General features: G+C 40.8%; 1 protein-coding gene across 2 annotated transcripts; it reads left to right on the top strand.

Moving 5' to 3' along the window:
- Nucleotides 1–224: 224 nt before the first annotated feature.
- dek (DEK proto-oncogene) lies at nt 225–24,094 on the top strand. 2 transcript variants are annotated; one of them, XM_055654720.1, is made up of 11 exons: nt 225–247; nt 4,571–4,724; nt 5,022–5,135; nt 7,775–7,884; nt 10,307–10,401; nt 13,745–13,865; nt 14,636–14,809; nt 17,173–17,314; nt 18,695–18,843; nt 22,932–23,000; nt 23,450–24,094. In XM_055654720.1, the coding sequence occupies exons 2-11, from the start codon at nt 4,598–4,600 to the stop codon at nt 23,459–23,461; spliced, it is 1,113 nt and encodes a 370-aa protein (XP_055510695.1). In that variant the 5' UTR covers nt 225–247; nt 4,571–4,597; the 3' UTR covers nt 23,462–24,094. The 2 variants fall into 2 exon arrangements, with proteins under 2 accessions (XP_055510695.1, XP_055510692.1); XM_055654717.1 differs by lacking the exon at nt 225–247 and adding an exon at nt 4,386–4,409.
- The last annotated feature ends 734 nt before the right edge of the window (nt 24,095–24,828 follow it).

Here is a 24,828-nt window from a genome sequence, read left to right as displayed (position 1 = left end):
CCCGCCCGCAGGAAGAAGCGCTCGCTCGCCCGCCGCTCACTCACTCACTCACTCACTCGCTGCTGGTCCTGGGCTCGGCTCGGCTCACGGAACCCAGGTAAAATCCAGCCTCCCTTTCCCTTTCTCTCTCTCTCCCGCCCACTGGTCCTGGAGCTCAGCTCGTCTCGCCTCAACGGAGCGCAGCTGAAATCTCCCGTCCGTCCGTCCATCCATCTCTCTCCCGCTCGGATTGTTTCACGGAGAGCAGGTTAAACCACCGCTGCCCGCCCCCCTCCCTCCGGCGCCCGTCCCGATCGCCGCGTCGTCTGTGTGGCACCCGGACTGTATTATACGCGCGGGGTGTGAGGGGGGAAGTCTCTCCCGGGACTGACTGTGGGGAGAGATTAGAAACGCCGCGGCCTTCATTCCGCAGACGGCCGACCGACCGTCCGTCTGTCAGTTCGCCCGCTCCAGCAACACACACACACCCCTCTCTCCCTCCCGCCCGGATCCGCAGATCGGCTGCGGGGAGGCGAGGGAAGAGAGAGATAGGTAGGGGGATAGAGAGAGTGAGGCGGAGGTAGAAAGAGTAAGGGGCGGTGGGGGGTAGAGAGAGAGGTGTAGTGGGAGAGAGAATTGTAGAATGGGTGAAGGAGTAATGCCGTCTCTATTCCCGCGCAGAGAAGCTGATCAAGTAGCCCCAACGTTGTTTATAAACAGTGGCTCGCCACACACACACCCACCTCTCCCTGCTTGTGTCCGCAGTTACTTCCTGCAGTTACAGGCCGCCCTGTATTGTTACACCGATCATTTAAACAACAAAAAACACAACAGGAATAAGAAGCAGAGATCCAAAACCTTCCAGTCTTTTCGGCAGGATCATGGCTGTTCTAACTAACTTACTTTTTCCTGCACGATCTTCAAATCCCCCGCTTCTCTTGGTAGTCAATAATTTGTTAACCGTATATTGAATGAACATCGTGGCTGGTCCTTCATAGCCTGCCGGGGAAAATCATTCCAAAGACCAGTCATTGTTTGAGAGATTGGACACAACGTGCTTATCAGCCTGAAGACGGATATAAACATCACCTATCTATCTTCTCCAGAGCCTGACCTGCTGAGTTACTCCAGCACCTTGTGTCCTCTATAGTGTATTAACCAGTATCTTCACTTCTTTATTTCTCTATTGTTTGAGGGATGGAATTTGTCCTCGTCGAAATCCTGCACGGTCCTTCTCTGTTCTGAGACAATCAGTAATGCATCAATCCAGAGATATTGCCTCCCTCCATCTATCCTGACCGGTCCTGTCAGAATGTCATAAGTATCAAACCTTAAACCTTGTCTTTGCATTCCCTCCTTGTAGGCAACTAGACCCATTCTTACTATTTTTTCCCTCTGACTCCGGTGCAAAGTATTCAGATTTCCCCCCATCTTCTTATATTTGTTGTCTTTGTAAATTGTTCGGAATGAAGTGTTTGAGTCTGATACTCAAGGTTAATTTGTACAATAAGTAAAACTGGAGCTTATTATTCATGGAAGAGTGAGAAATTATTATAAAGCATGACATATCCCACCACCAGTCATATTGATGTTCTTAAAATTGGTAATTGGAATACTAAACAAATATTTGGATAAAAATAACTTCCACTGCTGGCTGATTGCCCTGTTAGTATTTTAGACCATAAAACATTGGAACAGAATTAAGTCATTCAGCCCATCAAGTCTACTCATTCGATCATGGGTGATCTATATATCTTTTTCAACCCTATTCTCCTGCCTTTCCCTCATAACCTTGGATGTCCTTACCAATCAAGATTCTATTTATCTCTGCTTATAAAATACCCAATAACTTGGCTTCCACAGCCATCTGTGGGTATGAACTCCACAGATTCACCTCTGGCTAAAGTAATTTCTCTTCATCTCCATTCTAAAGGTACATCCTTTAATTCATAAACTCTGCCCTCTGGTCCTAGACCTTCCCACTACTGGAAATATCCTCTCAACAGTCACTCTATCTAGGCCTTTCATTATTTGGTAGGTTTCAATGAGAATCTTCCTCATCCTTATATAATCCAACATGTACAGGTCCAAACTATTTTACCATAGCATTTTGTGCTCCTCGAGAACATAATAAATATTCTCAAGGAGCTCAGAATAACTTATTTAGTCAGAGAAAGAAGCACATAACCCTGATCACAATTAGAATTGTGGAGATTTTTTTGAGATTTCTTTGGATAAATATTCGCTGTAGTAAAATTTTAGAATGACAGAGAATAGGTAGGCCAGTGAAACTAATTGGAGATTTCTTTGGGGGTAAAAAGGCCGCATTAACTGGATTGTCACTTGTGCAATATAGTGAAGATACAGAATGTAGTTAATTATTGAATTGTATTTCACGAGGTGTTATCCTCAGTAGAAGCCAGAAAGAGGTCCTTCAGCCCAATGTCCATAACGTCCAAGTTGTCTACCTGAGCTACTCCCATTTGCCTCTGTTTGGCCACGTCACAACAGGTCCATAGCAGACGGCATCCCGCTGACCCTAAACCCGTATCCAGAACACGTAGACACCAAGAGTACCTATTATCTTCTATTAGATACCTATTTATCCATTATAGCTCTCCCTTGAATACCATAGTTGGATCTAGGAATGAGCTCCCCTTCTCTGCCACTGGATCCTCTACTTTCTGACCCACAGACTACAATGTGAGGAAAGGTGGCACATTTCCTCCTTTCTGCACAATAATTCTCAACACTAGAGCCCACAAGGATGTGTTCTCAGTCCACTACTATACTCCCTCTATTCTGTACTGCTAAGTTTTGTGATAATTTGATTTGATTTATCTACATTGTAGATTTAATTCAATCTACAATTCTGCAGATGACACCACTGTGGTGAGCCGAATCACAAACAGTGATGAAACGGAGTTCAGGAAGGAGGCAGAGAAATTGGTGACATGGTCCCAGGTCGATAACCTTCCCTCTCAATGTCAGCAAGACAAAAGAGCTATTGATGAAATATTTTGTAAGCTTCAAGGCTTGGGACATTTCGGCATGTCCCCAACACCTCTCGCCAACTTCTACAGGTGGGCTGTAGAAAGCATTTTATTGGGATGCATTGCAGCAACCAGGAGCGTGAGAAATTGAAGACAGTTGTGGACACAGACCATACCATCATGCAAACCAACCTCCCTTCTATTGACTCCATCTACACTTCATGCTTCTTCCGCAAGGCCACCAGCATAATCAAGGACAAGTCTCACCCGGACCACTCCCACTTCTCTCCATTAGGCAAACATAGCCCTTCAAATCTTTCCTATCCACGTACCTGTCTAAATGTCTGTTAAACATTGTACGGTAGCTGCCTCTGCAGCTTCCCTGGTAGCTCTTTCCATATATCCACCACCTTTATTGTGTGAGAGAGAAAAAAATGCCCCTCTGGCTCCTTTTAAATCTCTCAACCTGCCCACCTTGAACATGTACTATCTAATTTTAGATTTCACTACCTTGGAGAAAAGACAGTGACACATGACCTTTTTCAGAGGTTTTGCTTGTTGTAAATTTGCGAAGAGCTATTGATGAAATATTTTGTAACTGGTGGTTTCCAGTCCATCAGATACAATATATATACTTTGAGATATTATTAGTCATGTTTTTGGCTAGTCATGTTTATTAAAAAAATTAAAGATCCTGTAACATTGACATTCTTTCTGAGTAAATACATTGAAGGTAAACACAAAATGCTGGAGTAACTCAGCGGGTCAGGCAGCATCTCTGGAGAGAAGGAATGGGTGATGCTTCGGGTCAAGACCCTTCTTCAGACGTTCTTTAAACTTGACCTGTAAGATTAGATCTTTAGCCCAAATTGTAAGGAGTGCAGATCTACTAAGGAGACTAAATGTTTTTTTTTTTTAATCTGTGCTTTATAACAGCACTAACCATTAATTCATTAATACAAAACTGATGATTAATGCTGTTTTGAAGGAAATTCTTGTTATAGCATCTTATGCAACATAAAATTCCAAAGCACTTAAAGCCATTTAAGTTTGAACTAGAGGAGCTCACTTTCTGCACAGTGAGGTTCCACAAACAGCAATAAGATAATTACCAATATTTCCTGCAGGCATGACAGGTGACCAAGGCACGAGAACTTTCCCGTGTTTCTTGGGTATGGTACTTGTTTTTTGCAGCCACCTGCAATTTGAATTGTTTGAAGCAAATAAATACCATGTGTTGCAAGTGCACAACAGTGCCTGACAAAAAAAAAACAGAATTTACACTTTGGTTGATGACATTTCATCAGAACTAAAACTTAAAATGTGTTAAATTTCTGTATTGCAGAGATGGCAGGGGGTGCAGAGAAGAAAAAGAATATCAGTGTTAGAGATCGAGAGACTGCACACAGTTGTTTGAATGCTGATTGAGAGCAGGTGGTAAATACAAAATAATCACAGTTGATCTGACAGGAGGAAATAAAAATAAGATCTTGGAGTTAGATTTTTTTTAAAGCAGATATTGATCCAATCTGAATGCACTTTTATTAAAATGCTCATATCATCTACCTAACTAATGTGTATTAATTTGAAATTGGTAGATATCCTGTCCACACGTGTATGCAAAGATGGCTACTCCTGAGAAAGCAAAGAAGGCTGAAGCAACAAAGAAGAGAAATAAGCCGGACAAGTCTTCCACAAAAATAGAAAAAGTGGAAAGTGAAGAGGAGGAGGAGGAGGAGGAAGAAGAGAGAGGTAAAGTACAAATAATTCAAGACATCTTAAGTCAAACATTTATTTTTTTTAAAAGGCACAATGTGGCAGAGCACCTCAGTGGGTCAAGCAGCATCCCTGGAGAACGTGATGTTGACTGGAGAAGTAACGATGGAGGCTGAAGAAGGGTGCCGACCCAAAACATCGCATATCCATATTCTCCAGGGATGCTGCCTGACCCGCTGAGTTGCCCCGTCATTTTGTTTCTTTCCTTGGTAACGCCTGCATCTGCAGTTCTTTGTTTCATTATTTACAAGAATATAATTTTTAATGTTATAGTTGGATTGCTGGAAAGAAGCCCGATTGTAGAGGGAAAAAGAGAAAAGAAAAAGGTGGAAAGACTGACTTTACAAGTGACACCGTCTGCAAAAGAGACATTTAGTGTTCCTGAAGGTAAACATCTCAGTTTAGTAATTTATAGTTGCTAATATTTTAATGTTTTAATGGATTTATCTTTTCTATGAGGAAACCAGGAAAAGTGATGAACCGGAGTGGTTTGAATCAATTCCTTACAATTCATAATCGATTATGGTCTGTAGAAGGAACAAGGATGATTTATTTTCAAATATTGTCACTGGGTAAAGCATGCCATGCCATAAGGAGACTACAATATTCCATCACATTTTGATTGTTAAAAATTGAATTTTAAAGGAAAAATAGTTGATGTACAAATACATACTTTTAAGTATCTGAGGAAACAATGTATCATGAAAGCCACCAGATTAGATCGAAGGCAGACACAAAATGGAAGGTAGACTTCTTCAGTCTGAAGAAATGGCTCGACCCGAAATGTCACCCATTACTTCTCTCCAGAGTCTGTCCCGCTGAGTTACTCCAGCATTTTGTGTCTACGTTCGATTTTAAACCAGTTTTAAACCAGTTCTTTCTTACACACGTAATGAGCATGTTATACAACTAAATGTGGTACAAATCCCAAACTGAGCCACAAACAGTGTTCATGTAAGCATTTCAAGAGGAGTTATTGGATAGCATAAAAAGGATCCCCCATGATATTTAAATGGAATTCAGTGGACAATGTGGGAGCTGCTAGATGATCTCCACTTTGCAGACGACATAGCTCTCCTTTCACACACGCAGATACAAATGCAAGAGAAGACAGACAGACTCTCACAAGCAGCAACAAAACTTGGTCTTACACCCAATACAGCAAAGACACAGGTGATGAGGATCCACTCCAAAACCAGCAACCCTATCCTTATGCACAGCACTGCTCTAGAGGATGTCGAAACATTCACATACCTAGGCAGTGTTGTGGACATCACCAGAGGGGCAGAGGCAGACATAAAAAGTAGAATCAATAAGGCAGGGGGGGGGGGGTGTTTAAAATGTTCAGGAAAATCTGGAGCTCAAAACACATCTCAATCAACACCAAAATATGCATCTTTAACTCAAATGTGAAACGGGTGATGCTGTATGGATCAGAAACATGAAAACATCAAAACACACAACAAACAGGCTGCAAACATTCATTAATACCTGCCTTAGGAGAATACTTAACATCTGGTGGAGAGACAAATAAGCAATGTGGATCTGTGGAAAAGAACAAGCCAGGAGCCCATTGACTTGCAAATTCGAAGGAGAATATGAAGTTGGATTGGACACACCCTCAGGAAATCAGCCACAAACATCACCCGGCAAGCCCTGAAATGCAAACCCGAAGGAAAAAGGAAAAGAGGTCGCCATAGGAACAGCTGGAGAAGAGGTGGCCAGACAGAAATGTCAGTGGGCTCGACTGGGTAGATCATGAAAGAACTGCCAACAACCGAGTGAGGTAGAGGATGTTTGTCAATGGCCTATACTCCCTAGAGATGCAAAGGATTTAAGAAGAAGAATGATATTTATTTCCCCTTCTATTTCAGATTCAGATTCAAACTTTATTGTCATTGTGCAGTGTACAGTACAGAGACAATGAAATGCAGTTAGCATCTCCCTAGAAGAGCGACAGAATATGAGCAATTGATATATTTATGTACATACAGTCGTAGTAGTGCAATTTTTTTTTCTGGTGGAAGGAGTATCCGGGGGGGTGGGGTGACTGGCAATCACCGAGGTACAGAGTGAAGTAATGTAACAGCCGCAGGGAAGAAGCTGTTCCTGGACCTGCTGGTCCGGCAACGGAGAAACCTGTAGCGCCTCCCGGATGGTAGGTGGGTAAACAGTCTGTGGTTGGGGTGAGAGCAGTCCTTGACGATGCTGCGCGCCCTTCGCGGACATAGCTTGCTTTGGACAGACTCAATGGAGGGGAGTGAGGAACCGGTGATGCGTTGGGCAATTTTCACCACCCTCTGCAGTGCTTTCTGGTCGGAGACAGAGCAGTTGCCATACCATACTGTGATACAGTTGGTAAGGATGCTCTCGATGGTGCAGCTGTAGAAGTTCACCAGAATCTGAGGAGACAGATGGACCTTCTTTAGTCTCCTCAGGAAGAAGAGACGCTGGTGAGCCTTCTTGACCAGAGTTGAGGTATTGTGGGTCCAAGAGAGGTCATCGGAGATGTTGACCCCCAGAAACCTGAAGCTGGAAACACCTCCGTCCCGTTAATGTGGATGGGGGTGTGCGTGCCGCCCCTAGACCTTCTGAAGTCTACAATGAGCTCCTTGGTCTTGGAGTTACGGGCCAGGTTGTTGTCAGCGCACCATGCTGCTAGGAGCTGGACCTCCTCCTTATAGGCCGACTCATCGTTGTTCATCTCCTGATACTTTGTGGTATTTTGCTAACAATATACTAAGTTGGTTAGACAAAATACTGGAAAGATGCTTATGTGGAAGATGGACCCGTTCTGTGGTATAAATCCAATTCAATCTATTTTTTGGAGCCGCCTTTGCTATCTCAGATTATTATCTTACTCAGCAAACCTTGGCAGTTTTACATTTTTTAAAGACCAACATTTTCTTTAACTTAACCAGTTGAGGTATTTTAAATTTTTAAATAAAGTCTTGATTGGATAACAGCTTTGCTAATGGAAACGTGTCGGAGCAGCAATGATTGATTTTTGATTTTGTGTCGATTAGGTAGAGGCACAAGGCTGGGAGAAATTGAAAGGATACAGTATTTCATGAGCAAAACTAAGGCTGAAGATCTCAAAACTCTGCACAAAATCTTATACAATAGGCCAGGTTCGGTAAGCTGACTGAAAGTCTACGTGAGATTGATCATGTTAAGTAGTTCAACGGTCTGTTTCTATGCTGTATGATTTTAGCATTTGGAATAAAATATATATATATAGCTTATTTAATTCTGTGGAGAATCCCACGCTTCATTTTTATTTTTGCATTGGAACCAAATTGATACACAGCAATTGCACAAGACAAACCATTTTTAATTTGTGGGTGAAATTTTCGGATGATTGTAAAGGGATGCATTCCTTTGACTATGATATTACCATTGATGCGGTCTGCTCCATGCATAAAGACTGGCGAATACTCACAACAGTGCTTTTTTTGGTTAATCCTCTCCTAATTCCATGAGGTTAAAGATAGTGTAAATAGAATATAATGGAGAATATATATATTTTATTGTGTAGATTAGCAACTCATTAATTAAATGCAAATAAATCAGGTGCTTATTTTTCATGACGGTGCCCCTCTTAAAAAGTTAAACAATTATTTTGTTATCCAGCCACATGACACGTTTATTAATCATCTGTATCAGACCTTTTGTGTCCAAAAAGGTACTGCATGCATGTAAAAGTTAATTACAGTGGGGATTTGTTATGACTTTTTTCCACTGTAATCTCGAGTAATGGAGTCATACAGCACAGAAGCAGGTTTCATGCTCACCAAGATGCCACATCTAAACAAGTACCAGAATTTTCTTTTCCATTTTCTATGTACCAATTGCATGTGTTTGTTCCATGTCCCTCAAATCCTTTCCTATCCATGTATCTGTCCAAGTGTCTTTTAAATGACATTATATTTCCTGTCTCAACTATTTCCTCTGTCAGCTTGTTCCATAATACACATCACCCTCAGAGGAAAAAGTTGCCCCTTTTTCCTATTAAATCTTTACCCTTTCACCTTGCACCTTTGCCTTCTGGTTCTTGATTATTCTATCCTGGGTAAAAGACTCTGCATTCACCCTAAATATTCCTCTCATGATTTTGTACACCTCTATAAGGTCACCCGTCAGCCTCCTGCGCTACAAGGAGAAAAGTCCTGCCCAGCCCAACCTCTCCATATAAGTCAGGCCTTCAAGTGCTGGCAACGTCCTCTTAAATCTTTGCTGCACTCTTTCCAGCTTAATGACATCCTTTCTATAGCAGGGCGACTAATACTACAAAACTCCAAATTAGGCCTCATCAAAGTTGTACAACTGTAATATAACATCCCAACTTCTATACTCAATGACTGATGAATGCCAATATACCAAAAGCCACTTTATCCACCCTACCTACCTGTGATGCCACTTTCACGGAAAACTGTAACCTGTACTCCTTCATCCACTACAACACTCCCCGGGGCCCTACCATTCACCGTGAAGATCCAGCCCAGCGTTGTCTTCCCAAAATGGAACATCTCACAATTATCAGTATTAAACTCCATTCACCATCTCAGCCCACTTGCCTAGCTGATCAAGCACCTGGTTTAATTTTTGATAACAATCTTCACTGCCTACGACACCACGATAGTGTGTCATCTGTAAACTTACAAATCGTGCCCTGTATGTTCTCATTCAGGTTGTTGATATAAACCACAAACACCAATCTTGAGGGACATCACTCGTGACAGGCCATCAGTCTGAAAAGCAACCTTCCACCATCATCCTCTACTTCCTTCCATGAAGCCAATTCTCTATCCAGTTGGCTAGCTCTCCCTGGATCCTGCACAATGTAACCTTCCAGAGCAGCCTACTGTATGGAAACTTTTCAAAGGCCTTTGGCCTCATCAATCTTTTTGGTTCCTACCAAATAATTCATAAGGCACGGAGAAAACAATGCTGACTATCAAAATGCTTACCCTGGTATATATCTTTTCCCTTAGAATTCTCTCCAGCAACTTGCCTATTGCAGCTGTTAGGCTCACAGATCTATAGTTTGCAGGCTTTTCCATACAGCCCTTCTTAAATAGAGGCATAACGTTAGTCACCCTCCAGTCTTCTGGCATATCATCAGTGTCTAGTGATCATACATATATCTCAACCAGGGCTCTTGCAATCCCTTCTCTAGCTTTCCACAGTGTCCTCGGATTTCTCTGATCAATCCCTGGAGATTTATCTACCTTCATATACCTTAGGACTTCCAACATATCTTTGACCATAATACAGACTGTCCTCAAGCGATATCTGTTAATTATTCCAAGTTCTTCATTCTTGACTTTTTCCATAGTAAAACCAGAGATTAACTTGTTGAGGACACAGATGACTGCTTTGGTTTCTTCCATTCTAATTGCCCTCTTTACCTTAATGATGTCCCTTTGGATTCTCCTCAACATTACCTGCCAGAGCTATTATCTGCCAGAACTATCCTGCTCCTTTTTGCCCTAATGTTCAGAAAGTTACTTTAAATAAACTTTTCATGATTTCTTTTTGTAATTGATGCGTTTTAGGTTCCCACATTAAAGAGAAACATTCGTCTCTTTACTGGGTTCTCCTTTGAAATTGGCAGTGATCAGCACAAGAAAAAAGAAGAGGTACTGAAAAAGTGAGTAACCAATTATTCAATTTTACCTTTGCAATCAAAATAAAATTCTATTGGGTATAAATGTTTGAAAACATGCTGTCACGGCAATGTCGGAATATAATTAGCATTAGTTGAATGTGCATTTGGTGTGAATTATATTTGCTGTTTGTGTGAAAAGATATATATTAAAATAAATCGTTTTTTGGAGGTTAAACTGTTGGTGAGAAGCATCCTCTGGTCTTAAAAGGGACTGATAGGATGGTTGATGTATTAGTTTTACTTTCCAAAATTTCCTAGATTTGGGGAAGATTGAATCAAATTTAAAAAAAACAAATTCCATTATTCAGGGAAAGGAGATAAAGCCTGACTAAAATCAAATTAATTTAATATCTGCCATGGAAATATTGGAAGTTGTTCTAAAAAATAATACAGCAGGTCACATAACAAATCATAGTCATCGGTCACCATGCTTTATTTTTTAAAGGGAAAGCCTGTTTGATCAATTATTTGTCAAAGTGGTTTGTGGAAAAAGCAGTGAGTAGATGAACTATAATTTCCAGAAGGCCTGGAATGTGAGCCAGGGTTAGGGGGTATCCAGTGGACGAGCATGGAGTGTGGCTAGAGTCGAATCTGGAGTGTGTCTCCATACATGAGTCAAGTGTGTGGCCAGAGCCAAAGTTAAGGAATGAATACCAAGGATCAGGAATGTGGCTGGGTTTGCAGCCGAAGCTGTCTCTTTCCTGCTCTATTTCTACTAATTGATTTGCAGGTAAATTTATGCTAGGTAATGTGCAAGAAAATGTAAGTACATTTTTATCCCAGCACCAACAACATCCTAAGCAGATTATGTTGGAACTTTGAGCTAGGCACAAAATGCTGTGGTAACTCAGCGGGTCAAGCAGCATCTCTGGTTAGAAGGAATGGGTGACGTTTTGGGTCGAGACCCTTCTTCAGACTGAATCAGTGGAGAGGGAGATACCGAGATAAAGTGTGAAAATGAGACAAAAGGGATGGAGATCAAGTAAAATGTAGAATAGCTTGTTAGCTAGGAAAAGGTAACGGCAAAGCAAACAAATAAAATGTAAACAAGGATAGTCAGACTAGTCGAAGAACTGGGAAGGGGAGGGATGGAGAGAGAGAAAGCAAAGGTTACTTGAAATTAGAGAAGTCAACATTCATACCGCTGGGCTGTAAGCTACCAAAGCAAAATATGAGGTGTTGTTCCTCCAATTTGCACTGGGACTCACTCTGACAATGGAGGAGGCCCAGGACAGAAAGGTCAATGTGGGAATGGAAGGAGGGGGGGGGGGGGAGTTAAAGTGTTTAGCAACTGGGAGCTCAGGTAGGTTTAGGTGGACTGAGCGGGGATGTTCAGCGAAACAAACTGCGCTTGCTCTCGCCGTATATAGGAGTCCACACGTGGAGGAGGTACAAATGAACCTCTGCCTCACGTGAAAAGACGGTCGGGGTCCTTGGACAGAGTCGAAGGTGGAGGTATAGGGACATGTGTTGCAGGGGAAAGTACTTGGGGAGGGGTTGGGAAAGGACATGTTAACCAGGGAGTTGCGGAGGGAACGGTCTATGCGGAAAGCAAAATAGGTGGAGATGGGGAGACGTGGCTAGTGATGGGATCCCATTGGAGGAACTTTATTGTGTTTTGAAACAAAAATGTGATAGTTGTAAATTTTTCTTTGTTCTGCTTCCTGTGTTTCTTGTAAAGCTTTTTCCAATGTTTTGTTAGCATATTCTAAGAATAATGATTTAAAAACATTGATATAGAATTGGTTGAAAATGCCTTCATCAAAGACGTTTGTCCATCCCCTCCCAGGATGATCGTGAATGTGGCGGGTCAGCTCATCTGTCCTGTCAAAGTGCGGGTAAACTGGGCCCCAAGAATATTAGGTCCAGTGACTGCCTGTGATAGGTCCTGTCACAAGGTCATGTGTGATAGGAGTAGAATTGGGCCATTCGGCTCATCAAGGCTACTCCACCATTCATCATCTTTCCCTACTAACCCCATTCTCCTGCCTTTTCCCCCATAACCTCTGACACCTATACTAATCAAGAATCTATCTATCTGTCTTAAAAATATCCATTGACCTGGACTCCACAGCCCTCTGTGGCAAAGAATTCCACAGATTCACCATCCTCTAAATACATACATTTCTCTTTGTCTCCTTCCTAAAAGAACGTCCTTTAATTCTGAGGCTATGGCCTCTGGTCCTAGATTCTCCCACTAGTGGAGACATCTTCTCCACATCCACTCTATTCAAGCCTTTCACTATTCTGTGTTTCAATGAGGTCCCCCTCTCATTCTTCTAAACTCCAGCGAGTACAGGCTCATCATAGGTTAACCTACACATCCCTGGGATCATACTAGTAAACCTCCTCTGGACACTTTCCAGAGCCAGCACATCCTTCCACAGATAAGGTGCCCATATTGCTCTCAATATTCCAAATGCGACCTTACCAGCACTTTATAGATCCTCAGCATTACATCCCTGCTTTTGTATACAAGCCCCCTTGAAATAAATGCGAGCATTGGGCTTGCTTTCTGTACTACCGATTCGACTTGCGGATTAACTTTTTGGGAATCCTGCACCAGCATTTCCATTTGCACCTCCGATTTCTCCTAATTTAGAAAATGATCTGCGCCTTTATTCCTACTGCCAAAATGCATGACTCCACACTTTGCTTCACTATATTTCATCTGCCACTTCTCTGCCCACTCTCCCAAGTCATTCTGCAGAGTCCCTGCATTCTCTCTACTATCTGCCCTCCCACCTATTTTTGTATCATCCGCAAACTTGGCCACAAAGCGTTCAATCCCCTCGTCCAAATCATTAATATACAATGTGAAGAATGGTGGTCCCAAGAAGAGTAGCGCCCCCAGCACACGTTACTGGTTACAAACCAGAAAAAGCACCCTTTATTGCCATTCTTTGCCTCCTGCCATCCAGCCTACCTGCTATCCATGCTAGTATCTGCCTTTTGATACCATGGGCTTGCAGCCTCACGTATGGCACCGTATTAAAGGCTTTCTGAAAATCTAAATAAACAACATCTACTGACTCTCCTGTTTAAGAAGGAACTGCAGATGCTGGAACAATCGAAGGTAGACACAAATGCTGTTTCTCCAGCATTTTTGTCTTCCTACTGACTCTCCTCTTTACTTTTTCAAAGAATTCCGGCAAATTTGTCAAGCGAGACCTCCCATTCACAAAGCCATGCTGACATCAGCCTATTTTATCGTCAGTCTCATTCATTATAGTTTTATCATGTATCTGAAGACACTTCCGTTGTGTACTTTATAATGCTCTTACATCACTATTGATGTTTTCTGTGTTTTCCCCCGTAATTTTAGGAATCCAATTACAGTATTGAAGGTGATCTGTACTGTCCTGGATCTGGAAAGAAAGGGCACAAAAGATGAAATTGTTTCAAAAATTTTGAACTTCTTGATGAAACCCAAGGCATCTGGGAAGGTAGATGTTTTGAAATCTGAGTTGCTTTTGTGAAATAACAAAAAACTTGTTGTACAAATTACACTTGAATAACTGGATATTTTAACTGCAATATCTTAACTGTTTACGAAGGGCAGCAAGAATTTGCCTTGTAAATACTGCCTCATGTGTGTGATAGGGAAGAGGAACGGGATTCATTTATATTGGCGACGGTGGGGATTAATCAATAGCCAATCCGCATGGTTTTGTCAGGGTAATATTGATTGAGGCCAAATTCAGTTAAAAAACTTTGAACAAGTAACAAAATGTTTTAATTGGGGCATTGAATCTAAGTGGACTTTTAAGTCTTTGACAAAGTCCTAGATGGGAAATTGGTCCAAAAGAATTAAGAGCTCATGGGATTTAAAGCTGGTTTGCAAATTGGTTCTAAAATTGGCTTGATAATGGAGAGCAGCAGTTGACACCATAGGGTGTTTTAGGTTTGCTTCAAATTTCTGCCAAAAAATAATTTGTGTAATCAGAAGCAAAATCGCTTATGATCCAGACCAATAAGGTAGCTCAATAGAATCAAAAATGTTTAATATTAAAATGCACCAGTGTAAAATAATCTTAATCTCATGTCCTAAAAATGTACCATGGTAACAACAAATTGACAAAAATACTGCAAAACAAAAATGTTGGTTCTATTCAATACTGTCTTTATTTAGAATGAAAAATTGCATGTCTTAAACCTACTTTGCAGATCAATAAATTCGTTAACAGAATTAATTTGTACTTAACTATAATTGTAGTCATTACCAAAGCCTAAGAAAAGGCGTCAAAAGGGTGGAAAGAAAGAAAGCTCGGGGTCCAAGAAAAAGAAATCCAAGCCTTTAGAAGAGATTCTTACCGATGAATCTAGCAGTGAGGAAGAAAAGAAAGACGAAAAATTGTCACATGAAAGTGACGTGGAAGAAGCAGCTGAGGTTTGTAATTGTCATTCTTGAACGTATTGAGTTTTTTTTTGGAATTGACTGGATTTTTACATTTATATTGGTCAGCAATTGCAATGAGGGAGGACTTAATCAACATATTTTTAATTTTAGAAAAACCAGAGCATTTTTCGAAGACATGGACAACATTCATTGATTTATTATAAGGATAGTATGGTGCAACACAATTTTGGAGTTAAATCTAATTACGGGTTGGGTGATGGGTGGGGAGGGATGCGAGGCAGGTATATCATCGCCTTTTGTTTTTCTTTCTGTTTTTGTCTTTTTATTTCTCTACGTCTTTCTTATTTCTTTTACTTACTCTTTGGCTACACCAATTTGGTAGTCTAGGGGTTCTATACTTGCACATCCACTTTTTCTCTCTCTTGCTTTTTCTCTCCTTTTTCTCTTAACTTTAGCTAAAAATTAAAATTGAAGCTGTACAATAACTGTATGATGTCATATGCCGCTGGTTATATTTTTGTACACTGCTAATAAATTAAAAAAAAAAACATAATTTACATTTTATATTAACTCTACTCTTGACAAAGTAGACGTGGAGAGGATGCTTCTTTTTGTGGGGGATTCTAGATTTGGGGTTTACTCTTTAATATCATGTGCATGGTAATTGTTTCTGTCTGAGTCTTTGGAACTTTCTCAAAGGGCAGTGGGTGCTAAGCCTAGCTAGCGTTTCTTGGGGACTATGATCTGTCTTGGATGCTTTTGCAGAGGTGAGTTAGAAGCGGGCAAACAATTTGGAGATCTTATATGTGCAATTTTCACTATAGGGTATTCACTACATAATCTAGGATCTCGGTAATTCTGATAGGCCAGGTAAAAACTGATGGTGGGCTCGTTGCTGCAGTTGTTTACAATTACATTAGTTTCAACTACTTGCTATTTCTACCTGCCAGTTAAGATCCACATCATTCTGAATGGTCTCCAAACTTGAATGGTCTCCAGGTTTTGGTCTCCAAATTTGAGGAAGGACATTCTTGCTATTGAGGGAGTGCAGGGTAAGTTCACAAGGTTAATTCCCCGGATGGCAGGACGGACTGTCATACGCTGAGAGAATGGAGTGACTGGGCTTGTATACTCTGGAATTTACAAGGATGAGAGGAGATCTTATTGAAACATAGGATTATTAAGGTTTTGGCATGCTAGAGGCAGGAAACATGTTCCCAATGTTGTGGGAGTCCAGAACCAGGGGGCACAGTTTAAGAATAAGGGGTAAGCCATTTAGAACTGAGAAGAGGAAACTTTTTCACACAGAGAGTTATGAAAGTTAGTGGAAAGGAGACCTCTAAAATCCTAGAAGTAATTGGGCATATTCATCTTCATCAACTTAAACAATAGTTGAGGGTTAAGGATGACAATGTGGAAGATGCCTTTGCATAAATTCATATAAAGCATTGACTGCAGCAAATTAGATACTGCACAGTAATGACAAAAGAGAACTGCATGCTCTAATGCATGCACACATGTTTCTGCATTTTACACACATGCAGATGGAGCCTATCCATACGAAATAGAGCCTTACTGTATTTTCTGTGTTAAGCCACACTGCGGAAACTCCATCTGGCTCCTCCACCCATCCCCTCCCAATCCTGCCTCATTTACATGATGTTAATTTTTCTTCCAATGTACTGATTTAAAAGACTGTTAGATGGCACATGGATATCCAAGAAATGGAGGGATATGGATCACTTGCAGGCAGAGGAGATTAGTTTATCTTGGCATCATGTTTGGCACAGATAATATGGGCCAAAGCACCTGTTCCTATGCTTTACCATTCTATGTACTCTACGTGGTCTGTCATGTGAGACTTGGGAAACCGACTATTTTCAGTTAATGTAGTAGTCAAGGGTCATTGATAATCAGAATTTTTATGCAGTCTATAATTCAATATTCTATAATTTGAGCAGTGAGTGGCTACTTTTTAATCACAATAGGGTGGCACAGCGGTGGAGTTGCTGCCTTGCACTGCCAGAGACCTGGGTTCAACCCTGACCTCGGGTGCTGTGTATAGTGTTTATACATTCTCCCTGTGATCATGTGGGTTTTCTCCGGGTGCTCCAGTTTCTTCCCCCACTTCAAAGACCTACAGGTTTGTAGATTCTATAAATTGTCCCTAGTGTGTAGGATAGTGCTAGTTAGTGTACAGGGTAATCGCTGGTCGGAGTGATCTCTGGGCTGAAGGGTCTGCTTCCATGTTGTATCCAAGTCTAAAGTGAAGTCTAAAGGTAGAAGTCAATGGCTTCACACAGTTTTATCAGAAATTATTTTATAGTAACCCAAAAGCAAACTACAGAAATGCCACTAAATATTTTTGAGTTAATACCATGATTTTTTTTCAGCCACCGAAGAAAGTGACTAAAAAAGAAAAAGTTACAACAAAAGCCGTGTCTAAAGGCAAGAAGGGGCAAAATACCAAAGCAACAAATGTGAAAAAGGCTGACAGTAGCACCGCAAAGAAAACTGCAGCTCTTGCCAAGAAGGGTAAGTACTTGATTAACTACTTATGAGATTAACAAATAACTAATTAACAGATGAGGGAGGGTGAAAGTTTTGGCTGGGTGTTTGGAAAAATTCCTTTGGTTTGATTTACTCGTATGCTGTCCATTCTAATTATTTGGTTCAGATCTATAGTTTTGTAAATCTGCAAAATTCAGTGCACTTCATGATGAGCAGTGGACTAAGAACAGCCCAGGGAGAAATGGTTGAGATTTCAGATGGAAACCATGCATTAGGACTCAAGATTTTTGTTACTGTTGGAGATTTTTTTTTCAAATTTAAGTCGGAGAAAATGAAATGTTGATCTAGCTAAGAACATTGTTTATGGGAACAGTTACACAAACTTGAGAATGAATGCTGTTAAGATGAAATGGCTACTGATCTCATCAGTTGCCTTTTTAAAAACCACATACATTCGAGGTCTAAAGAAGGGTCTCGACCTGAAACGTCACCTTCTCTCCACAGATGCTGCCAGCTCCGCTGAGTTACTCCAGCATTTTGTGTCTATATACATTTGATGAATGTCATTTTAGAAGCCAATTATGCTGTAAATTTTTCATGTAACACATTTGGTAAGAAATATCACTATCTGCACAAAATTGTAATGCATGAGATTGTAAACCTTTCCACTATCCTAATAATGTAGAAAACACAATTTGAATCTACATTCTAGGAAAGATCTTCCACTGAGGTAAAAAGCTGAAATCAAATTCATGACCTATATTCCTCGGGAGACAACATTGGAATATGGATGTAATTCACTCCCGAGGTTGCAGGGAGTTCTTGGCTCTAACTTTTATATTTAAAGATGAGGTGACTTGCTGAAAAAGTTCTTGAAACTAATCTGAGCTTTTCTGTGCTTAGATATGCAGTAAGAACGGCAAATCTCGCTTTGCGATTGTAAAAGAGAAGAGGAAGTGCTTGCAGTCTCAGCTGGTGAATGTTGCAAAAGATTTTGGAATGAAGGAAGAAAATTATTGATATTTTAAATCATGTTTTGACACATTTGCTTAGTACCTAAATAACATCATTGTGACGAACAACGCATTTCTAATGCTGGTGTTCATTTTCTCACCCTGTAATCAAATTTTTCATGTGCAGTACGGTTTGTACGTCAATACAAGGGCGACCTGAGTGCAACCAATTCTGCTCATTAATCAGCCACAAGCTCCCCTGCACCGTGTCCTTCTGCTACTTCCCTCTCACCAAAGCCTTCTCAAAATATTTAATATCTTCAGTTTTGCCCAATAGGAAAATGGAAGCTGAGGTGGCCTATAGCGTGTGCATTTGAGCAATTTTATAATAGTATTGTGTTCAGTGACTTTTGTTTGAAACCTTGTATTTTACCTTGTTACTGTGTGTCAGAAAGTGAATCGGAAGACGGTTCAGATGATGAACCGCTGATTAAAAAACTAAAGAAACCACCTACAGATGAAGAAATAAAGAAAACAGTCATGAACTTGTTGGCTGATGCAAACTTGGAAGAAGTCACAATGAAACAAATTTGCAAAAAGGTGATTTTTTCCTTTATTGAATGTTCAGATTAGCATTAAAAGATTATAGAGTTCTCTAAAACTGTATGGTAACATTTAGAAAATCATGCTAGTAATGTCTTAGAAATTGAAATGAGAGGAAATTGGAGAGAATTGCAATGGGCAGGGCATTGGTACTGAGCAAATTGTTGGAGGTGCAGTGTTTCCAGGTCCTAGAGTGATAGTACAGCGTGGAAATAGGTCTATCGGCCCAACTTGCCCACAATGCTCCATCTACACTAGTTCATCCCAGTTTGGCAAATAAATAAATCAGGGAAGGTAGTGCATCCGTGGATAACAAGGGAAATTAGGGATAGTATCAAAACAAAAGATGAAGCGTACAAATTAGCCAGAAAAAGCAGCCTACCAGAGGACTAGGAGAAATTCAGAGTCCAGCAGAGGGCTTAATTAGGAAAGGGAAAATAGATTATGAAAGAAAACTGGCAGGGAACATAAAAACTGACTGCAAAAGCTTTTATAGATATGTGAAGAGAAAAAGATTAGTTAAAACAAATGTAGGTCCCTTGCAGTCAGAAACAGGTGAATTGATCATGGGGAACAAGGACATGGCAGATCAATTGAATAACTACTTTGGTTCTGTCTTCACTAAGGAAGATAAATAATCTGCCGGAAATAGCAGGGGGCCGGGGGTCAAATGAGATTGAGGAACTGAGTGAAATCCAGGTTAGCTGGGATGCTGTGTTAGGTAAATTGAATGGATTAAAGGCCGATAAATCCCCAGGGCCAGATAGGCTGCATCCCAGAGTACTTAAGGAAGTAGCCCCAGAAATAGTGGATGCATTAGTGGTAATTTTTCAAAACTCTTTAGATTCTGGAGTAGTTCCTGAGGATTGGAGGGTAGCTAATGTAACCCCACTTTTTAAAAAGGGAGAGAGAGAGAAAACGGGGAATTACAGACCAGTTAGTCTAACGTCGGTAGTGGGGAAACTGCTAGAATCAGTTGTTAAAGATGGGATAGCAGCACATTTGGAAAGTGGTGAAATCATTGGACAAAGTCAGCATTGATTTATGAAAGGTAAATCATGTCTGACGAATCTTATAGAATTTTTCGAGGCTGTAACTAGTAGAGTGGATAAGGGAGAACCGGTGGATGTGTTATATCTGGAGTTTCAGAAGGCTTTCGACAAGGTCCCACATAAGAGATTAGTATACAAACTTAAAGCACACGGTATTGGGGGTTCAGTATTGATGTGGATAGAGAACTGGCTGGCAGACAGGAAACAAAGAGTAGGAGTAAACGGGTCCTTTTCACAATGGCAGGCAGTGACTAGTGGGGTACTGCAAGGCTCAGTGCTGGGACCCCAGCTATTTACGATATATATTAATGATTTGGACGAGGGAATTGAATGCAACATCCCCAAGTTTGCGGATGACACAAAGCTGGGGGGCAGTGTTAGCTGTGAGGAGGATGCTAGGAGGCTGCAAGGTGACTTGGATAGGCTGGGTGAGTGGGCAAATGCATGGCAGATGCAGTATAATGTGGATAAATGTGAGGTTATTCACTTTGGTGGCAAAAACAGGAAAGTATATTATCTGAATGGTGGCCGATTAGGAGAGGGGGAGATGCAACGAGACCTGGGTGTCATGGTACACCAGTCATTAAAAGTAGGCATGCAGGTGCAGCAGGCAGTGAAGAAGGCGAATGGTATGTTAGCATTCATAGCAAAAGGATTTGAGTATAGGAGCAGGGAGGTTCTACTGCAGTTGTACAGGGTCTTTGTGAGACCACACCTGGAGTATTGCGTACAGTTTTGGTCTCCTAATCTGAAGAAAGACATTCTTGCCATAGAGGGAGTACAGAGAAGGTTCACCAGACTGATTCCTGGGATGTCAGGACTTTCATATGAAGAAAGACTGGATAGACTCGGTTTGTACTCGCTAGAATTTAGAAGATTGAGGGGGGGGGATCTTATAGAAACTTACAAAATTCTTAAGGGGTTGGACAGGCTAGATGCAGGAAGATTGTTCTCGATGTTGGGGAAGTCCAGAACAAGGGGTCACAGTTTAAGGATAAGAGGGAAATCTTTTAGGACCGAGACGAGGAAAACATTTTTCACACAGAGAGTGGTGAATCTCTGGAATTCTCTGCCACAGAAGGTCGTTGAGGCCAGTTCATTGGCTATATTTAAGAGGGAGTTAGATGTGGCTAAAGGGGTCAGGGGGTATGGAGAGAAGGCAGGTACAGGATACTGAGTTGGATGATCAGCCATGATCATATTGAATGGCGGTGCAGGCACAAAGGGCCGAATGGCCTAATCCTGCACCTATTTTCTATGTTTCTAGTCCCACCAGCTGCTCGCTTGGCCCACAAATTTCAGAAAGCCTTTAATAAGATGCCACACGCGAGGCTGTTAAGGAAGATGAGAGCCCACGGTATCAAAGGACAGATACTAGCATGGATAGCAGGTTGGCTGGATGGCAGAAGACAATGAGTGGCAATAAAGGGGGCTTTTTCTGGTTGGCTGCCAGTGACTAGCGGATTTCCGCAGGGGTCTGTGCTGGGGCCAATACTCTTCACGTTGTATATTAATGATTTGGACGAGGAGATTGAAGGCTTTGTGGTTTTGCGGATAATACAAAAATAAGTGAAAGGGTAGAGAGTGTAGAGAAAACAGAAGGATTTGGGCAGGTTGGTAGAGTGGGCAGAGATGTGGCTGATGGAATACAGTGTAGCAAAGTGTGGAGTCAAGTATTTTGGTAGTAGGAATAAAGGTGTAGACTCTTCTAAAGGGGGAGAGAATGCAGAAATCAGAGATGCAAATGACTTGGGAGTGCTGGTGCAGGATTCTCAAAAAGCTCATCTTTAAGTCGAATCGGTAATAAGGAAGGCAAACGCAATGCTAGCATTTATTTCAAGAGGGCTTGTATACATAAACAGGAATGTTACGCTGAGGCTCTATAAGGCGCTGTAAGGTCTCATTTGGAATATTGTGAGCAATTTCGGGGCACCAGGTCTGAGGAAGGATGTGCTGGCTCTGGAGAGGGTCCAGAAGAGGTTTACAAGAATGATCCCAGGAATGAGTAGTGTTTGTCGGCACTGGGCCTGTACTCATTGGAGTTTAGAAGAGAGGGGGACCTCATTGAAATGTACAGAATAGTGAAAGACCAGGGGTGTCAAACTCAATTTAGGTCACGGGCAAAATGTGTCTTCATGTGCGCCGGATCACACCATGCATACGCGAACGCAGTCCGATCTGGCACCACGGACAGCTGCAGCCCACTCTGGCGTCAGGGAAATCATCCCGCGGGTCGGATCGGACCCCATCGCAGGCTGCATCCGGCCCGCGAATTTGACACCCCAGGCTTCGACAGAATGGATGGGGAGAGGATGTTTCTACTAGTGGGACAGTAGCACTAGAGGTCACAGCTTCAGAATTAAAGGATGTTCTTTTAGGAAGGAGATGAGGAGAAATGTATTTAGTCAGAGGGTGGTGAATCTGTGGAACTCTTTGCCACGGAAATATCCACTGGAGAGGCAGTAAGTGGATATTTTTAAGGCAGAGATAGCTAGATTTTTGCTTAATACAGGTGTCAGAGGTTTTGGGGAAAAGGCAGGAGAACAGGGTTAGGAGAGAGAGAGAGAGAGATAGATCAGCCATGATTAAATGGCAGAGTAGACTTGATGGGCTGAGTGGCCTAATTCTACTATCACTTATGACAACACCCAAAACCTATCCTATCCATGCACTTATGCAGATGTCACGTAAACCTAATACTGTATTTAACCAGGAACTTGATTTTTTGCTCCATGGGTCACATGAGGCCGAACATTTAATTATATTTCCATTTTCAAACCATGACTCAAATTCGCACTGTGCTCTGATGCGGGGGTGGGAGAAATGGGTTAGTGCTGCTTCACTAAATTGTAAGTTCTGTGCAGTGATCGCCTTACACTTAACCAAGTGCACACTGAGAACATTGAATTGGAAATAAGATGAATAGCAGCGTCATATATCAATATAGTGATTTCCTGAAAAAAAGCATGGTTTAATAGCCTATGTTTCTAGTATTGTTCTTTATCATTAAATTAATTTCCTTTTATTTTTCAGGTGTTTGCTGTCTATCCGGAATATGACCTGTCTGACAAGAAAGATTTTGTCAAGAACACTGTGAAAGCGGTAGGTATTGATTACTCTTTCATCATTATTTATAAATCTCCCATTTAAAACTGGGTCTCAGGAAGTTCTAACAAACTATTTTTGTCCCATAACCCCTGACACAAAAGATGCACAGAAGAAAGTTAGGGGTTACATATTGTAGTCAGAAGATTTATACTGGTGTATGTAATTTTGGATAAGATGTAGCAATAGGAATGGGAATGCTCTACCATAATGGGGAGAATGTTTAGTTAATTTGCTCACATGGCCTGTATAAAATCAGATGCCTCAAAGCAGAAGTGATGGAATGCTTTTAATGCAGTTTGGAGCTCTCCATTAGTGTCAAATAATTGAGTAAGATTCACAAATATTAATATGGGGCTGAACGAAAGCCCATATAACTAAGCATCGCCCATACCACTCTTGGGTGACTAAATTTATGCTGTAACATTGTAATTTTTATTTTTCAGTTGATATCATGATAATGATCCCTATTCAAAGAAACCAGCAAAGTGATCAGATGGCACTGCTACCATATTCCATGTCGATTGAGAAATTGGATTGACACCAGCACAAATAAGAATGCATTTCTTTAAACGGAGATTGTTGTAAGCCATATTAAATGTCAATAACAATCGACCATCTTTCAAACTAGACTTGGCTTCTCTAGCTGTAGATCTGCCTTTTAAGACTTGAACTTTTATCTGTTAAATTTTCTAGTAGTGTACTAGTTTTTTTAACCTGTTTATGAAAATGTAAATTTAAATGAGTTGTGAATAAATTACCCAGTAACTTCATTATGGTTAAGCATGTCTTATTTCTCTCTAATTAGAGTTTAGTCAAATAAATTGGAAAAGTGGCTGGTTTTCCTAAGCTTAAACCTGGAACGTAGTTGCATGTACTGTTAAAACAATTTAATTATCTTGGACGTCGATTTGATCGTTCTGTATTTAAATGTTTTCAAAGCAAGACTATGATTTTAATTTTGTAAAAGGGGAATGTTTTTTAAAAAATTGGAGATGCAGAAGATGTACATCTGTAAACTTGAGTTCTTTGTAGAACTTGTTTTGACTATTACATGCCCGAGCTCAAAGTGAAATAAAAATGCAAAGAGACATTTCAGGCTTTTTTTTCCAATGCTTTATAAATAGGAGTATGACCATCTGACAAATCTTTCCAAATGGAAAGAAAAACATCCATCTTGCTGCAAACCCATTTAATCATTGTGTACCTATTCAGAGTTAAATTTAACTGATACAATGAGACAGTAGTCTTAGTATCCTGGATAATCAGTAAGTTGGTGCTTAAATTAGAATTAAACAAGTTCAGAAAGTAGAATTATTGTACTGGAAAAAAGCTTTGATTTGGTTAGCACTATGTAAACCAGAATTGTTTTACTTGGATATTACATTAGTACAGTAGATCATGCAAAAACCAACTTTGGATCAGGTTGGTGAATAAGTTTGCGAGGTATTTTCAAATTACAGGTGAGCTTTCAGTCTAGTAATTGACTGGTGTAATGAGAAAGGCTGAGAATGCAATACCTGAGATTTTTTTTAAATCACCCCAAAGGCAAACTGGTATTAATACTCCAGCTCAAATTAACACTCTTATCAATTCTCATTTCCATTTGTAAATAGTACAGACACAAAAGAGTCAATTCCTCCAAAATGAAACATTATTTACATCGATATGTACAAGCTTTAAAAATTTGAAGCGCTACAAAATCACTATAAATAAAATTAAAGATTCAGTTTTGGCAGTGATAAAGAATTATACTTGTCATTGCAGTATACTTTACAAGCAATAGATTAATAGCACTCAGGTTACATAGTAGTAAAAGGCAGTA

The sequence above is a fragment of the Leucoraja erinacea genome, chromosome 2, assembly GCF_028641065.1.
Source record: "Leucoraja erinacea ecotype New England chromosome 2, Leri_hhj_1, whole genome shotgun sequence".
NCBI classification, from domain to species: Eukaryota; Metazoa; Chordata; class Chondrichthyes; order Rajiformes; family Rajidae; genus Leucoraja; species Leucoraja erinaceus.
This window is presented reverse-complemented; position numbering and strand designations above follow the sequence as displayed.